Source organism: Vicia villosa, linkage group LG6, assembly GCF_029867415.1.
Source record: "Vicia villosa cultivar HV-30 ecotype Madison, WI linkage group LG6, Vvil1.0, whole genome shotgun sequence".
Classification (NCBI taxonomy): domain Eukaryota; kingdom Viridiplantae; phylum Streptophyta; class Magnoliopsida; order Fabales; family Fabaceae; genus Vicia; species Vicia villosa.
In genome coordinates this window covers 67,509,807-67,514,789 of record NC_081185.1, presented here as the reverse complement: position 1 = coordinate 67,514,789, position 4,983 = coordinate 67,509,807, and the positions used below count along the sequence as shown (strand labels likewise).

Genomic DNA, 4,983 nt, shown 5'->3' with positions numbered 1-4,983 from the left:
TATAAATTCAAATTTTTTCAAGTAGTTTAATGATTAAAATCTAAATTTAAATAAATAAGGAAAATATCATGAATTCGAATTTACATCCTTGCAGTTAGGGTGGGAATAGGCCAGGCCGGCCTAACGGGGCCTATGGCCTAACCTATATAAGGCCAGGCCAGACCAGACTTATTTAACAAAAAGGCCATGTTTAGGCTTTTTTTAAAAGCCTATTTAATAAAATAGGTCAGGCTTAGGCTACTAAAAAAAACCTATCAAGCCTTATAGGCCGGCCTATATTTTTATATATATTAAAAATAGGCTAAATATACCGGTCTATATTTGCATGTTTATTAGAAAAGAGACTAAATAGGCAAGCTTATATATGTACATATATTAGAACAAAGGCTAAATAGGCCGGCCTATATATACATATATAGGACGACTTATAAGTTTTCTTAAATAATATGGATTAACTGAAAATCATAATAAAAAAAAATAGGATTTTAAATAGGCTTCCAGGCCAGACCAGACTCTTAAAAAGGTCATGCCAAGCCAAAAAAGAGAGCCTATCATAAGCCACAGGCCAAGCTCAGGCCTTTCAAATTTATCGTAGGTCAGACCCAAGCCTTATAAAGCCTAGCCTATCCTATTTCCACCCCTACTTACAGTGTGATGTTTATGTCTAACTAACAACTGAACTGACTTAACGAGACTAATTTCAAATTCTTTTAATAATATAACGAGTACAATGCTTGAATTTTTTTAAATTTTTAATAATTTATATAGTTAATTTTGACAAGGAAAAAACTTACCTATAATTTTTTAGGTTTGATTCTTATTATTTTTCAATTAAAATATGACAAGTGTACTTAAATATTGTTTTAAAAATAAAAATATAAAAAATTGTATATTTACAAGAAAAAATTATATATTTATCATATTTCCATTGAAAAATAGTAAAAAACACATCTATAGAATTGTATATAAATTTTCTCCATTAGATAAACCTAAAAAAATTAAAGAATAAAAAAGTTGACATTCTAATTTTTTAAAAAAAAAATTGAATTTCAAATTAAAATTAACAATTTAAAAATATCATATATATTTTTAAAACAAGTTATATTTTAGCTTAATCTACATAAGTGAATTATCATATATCCGTTCTAAATATTTTTAAACAAATATTCTTTTGATCAAACAATTTTAAGTCAACTGAAATAATTTCAAATATTTTAAAGAATAGTAGTAAATAACAATTATAACCTTAAAACTCTTTATATTAACAATTTTATGATTATAAAATATTCACCAATATAAATATAGAAATAATTATAAAAAAATAAATATCTCTAATAATGTAACTATATAATAATTTAAAAAAAAAAACTTTTATGATGTATACCATTAAACTCATAGTTATATGCAATTTGATACTCAAAATACATAACTATTTTGTTTCTTATCCAATATTCCATTGTATAAAAAAGTAGTCTTGAAAGGGTGAATTTGTTAACTATAAAATAATCCCATTCTAGAAGTAGAAACCAAGTTACACATTTAATCTTTTTCTATTTCAATATCTTGATGTGCATTATTATCATTTTAAATAAGAATTCATCTATTATTAACCAATGGCTCATGTGAAACTTGGAGGATAAGACCAAAGAAGAATATAACTTTTTTTTTCCCTCTCCCTTTTCTCTCTCTCATAGTGAATAACTTGGTCATCAATTATACTCACATCAATGAAATGAGATCTTTTATATAAAAATACAAACTCTAGTGAGAGAAAAACTAAGAAATTAGTTTATATCTTCTCTATGGTAATATTATATGAGTGAGAGATAGATAGAGAGAGAAAGTGTTTTCATTGAATTATCAAAATGGCAAAACCAGGGGTGTTGGATTCTGATCCAGAGATTATGGTGAAGAAAGTGTTGGAGATGAAGAAGGAGTTAAAGAAGCTTGTGAAGTCCATTGTTGAGGATGAAGATACAAGCATTGAAGCTATTGATAAAGCAAAAGAAACTCTTTGTGTTCTTAAGGATTTGAAGCTTAGAAGGAAATCTCAATCTTCAATGTCTTTTAAGATAAACAAGAATGTTACTTTCCCAGATGAATTCAAATGCCCACTTTCCAAAGAATTGATGAGAGATCCTGTCATTGTTGCTTCTGGCCAGGTTAGTATCAGAAATTTTGGTGTTTTAGTTTAAATTTTAATTAATTAATTAATATTGAAAAAGTATTGGGAAAATATAGAAATAAATAAATAAAATTGAAACTGCATTGTTGTGTTTTTAGCTTTTTTATTCTTTTGTGTAAAATATCTAGGAACTGTTACAAAAAAGCTGAGGAATAATCATACATTAAGATATAAGCTATTGATTCTGCGTTTGGCTTTTTGTCTATCTCTTTTGCTGGAAATTTTGTACTATATTCTTTTAGGAGACTATAAAGTGAGTGGTAAAGATAGAAAAGGAATATATTCAGATTTTTCCTCATCAACAACCTTAGAAATGAGTATTTCTATACAATGATGTTAATAATATATACATAGCTCTTATCATCCCATTAAGTCAGCTAGTGAGTATCTGAGACAGAATTGGAATCGAATTCACAACATCTCATAAATAAGGATGTCTCAAATTTGGAAGTTAATCGTAGTTTAATTATGAAAAAAACATTGAGGCTCTGTTTAATTATGGTTTAACTGTAATAAATATTTTACGAGATTCTATTTAGACACGGTTCGACTGCGATAATTTTGGGGTCTTTTGCACTAGTCTTGTACACCCTCAATGACGGTCTACAATACAACTCTTACTATGTTTTACATTTTGTTTTTGTTCAAAATCAATGTTGTTTCAATATCTAGTTTTTGTTCCATCAATGTTCTTTTAAAAAAGAAAGAAAAAAGTGAGTAAATTTGATGGAAAGAGAAAGAGTGGGAAATAAACAATGTACAAAATATTCTTTGTTCTTGAGTCACTCTTTGAGTGAGTGGTGGTGATTGTTTCTTTGTGTAAAACTTTTGACTGATTTTCTCTAAAGGGAATAATTAAATTTTATTGTTCTCTAACTTTTTTTCTTTTTCCTAATTTTTACTTTGATGCCTTCCCCACCAAAACTACCTTTTCTTTTATCTGTCTCACTCCTTTTTCTGTGCATTGATGCTTTAAGATTTTTGTTGATTGAATCAATAATGACTTAAAACAAATTGAAGATTTTTTTCTTCTCTAATTATTAAATTCATTCATATTATATGATAGTTAATACTTAATATTTTAGAGCGCAAATTCTAACTCAACTGGCAGAAGCCGATATTGATAGGTTATACGCTATCTTTAGGATTTGAACTCTGGTATCCAGAGTTGTGTGTGTGAGTTTTCATCTGAAACAATCTTTGATTAGACTTTAGTTATCTCTCGGCCGAACTTCAGATTATCGAAGTTCTTTTTTCCTAAAAATCAGAAGGTTAAGACAAAAAATAGATTATAATTTTATTGGTTTAAATTTTGCAGACATATGATAGACCATTCATTCAAAGGTGGTTGAATGCTGGAAATAGGACATGTCCTCAAACTCATCAAGTTCTCTCACACACTCTCCTTACTCCAAATCATCTTATAAGAGATATGATAGAAAAATGGTCTAAAAATCAAGGGATTGAATTGTGCAATGTTATTAGTTATATCAATGGTGAAGGTGCTAAAGAAGCTGATCAGAATCACTTTTTATGTTTGCTAGAGAAAATGTCATCAACACTTTGTGATCAGAAAGAAGCTGCAAAACAACTTAGGTTGTTGACAAAGAAGCATCCTTGTTTTAGAGTACTTTTTTGCGATTTCGAAGATGCAATTCCTCAGTTGCTTAAGCCTATTTGCGAAGGAAACAGTATTAGCCTCGATCTTCAAGAAGACGTGATCACGACGCTTCTCAATATCTCGATTCATGACAACAATAAAAAACAAGTAGCCGAAACTCCAATGGTGATTCAACTCCTTATGAAGTCACTGAGATGTGGAACAATCGAGACACGAGCCAATGCTGCAGCGACCCTTTTCACGTTATCAGCACTAGACTCGAACAAAGAACTTATAGGAAAATCGAACGCATTGAAACCTCTTATCGATTTATTAGAAGAAGGGAATCCCTTAACTATGAAAGATGTTGCTTCAGCAATATTCACCTTATGTATGATGCATGACAACAAGGCAAGAGCGGTGAAAGAAGGTGCGGTTAGAGTGATTATGACGAAGATGAAGAACCGACTTCATGTTGACGAATTACTAGCTATCCTCGCTCTACTTTCGACTCATCAGAAAGCTGTTCTTGAAATGGCAGAGCTTGGAGCTGTTCCTTGTTTGCTAAGCATCATGCGAGAGAGCTCGTGCGAGCGCAATAAGGAGAATTGCGTAGCGATTCTTCAAACTATATGTCTATATGATAGATCCAAGTTGAGGGAAATAAAGGAAGAAGAGAATAGCTATAGAACAATATCTGAACTTGCAAAGAATGGAACATCAAGGGCTAAGAGGAAAGCTAGTGGAATTCTTGAGAGGTTGCATAGGGTTGTTAATATCACACACACTGCATAATAATGTTCCTTGATTCTTCTCTTTCTCATTCAAGGTATATTGTTCATATATGTGCCTTTAAGTTATTGAAGGTGAAAATCTATAAGTACTTATGCTTCAAAAACAATTATGTACATTCTTTTCTCTCAATGAAGTTATTCTCATGTTAATTTTAGCCAGTTACAGAATAAATATGCTCTTTGTCGATGAATTGTTAAAGAATTTCTACAATGTTTTCCATGTGTATATATTAAATATTTCATTTGCATTTATGACATCTCCATGTATAGTGTGAAACAAGTTTAATGAAAATCTTATAGTTCTATACCTTGTATCAGTAATACCTAGGCATCATTATCAAAGAGCAAATCTAGTGAAGGAATAAAAAAATAGATATTCTAGTCCATCAATAAGAATTATACAC

General features: G+C 29.9%; 1 protein-coding gene across 1 annotated transcript; it reads left to right on the top strand.

The window, feature by feature from the left end:
- The first annotated feature begins 1,628 nt into the window (after window positions 1-1,628).
- On the top strand, window positions 1,629-4,731 carry LOC131609208 (U-box domain-containing protein 9-like). Its single transcript, XM_058880863.1, has 2 exons — window positions 1,629-2,162; window positions 3,504-4,731. Exons 1-2 carry the CDS (start codon window positions 1,866-1,868, stop codon window positions 4,578-4,580), a joined length of 1,374 nt encoding a protein of 457 aa, XP_058736846.1. The 5' UTR covers window positions 1,629-1,865; the 3' UTR covers window positions 4,581-4,731.
- Window positions 4,732-4,983: the final 252 nt, after the last annotated feature.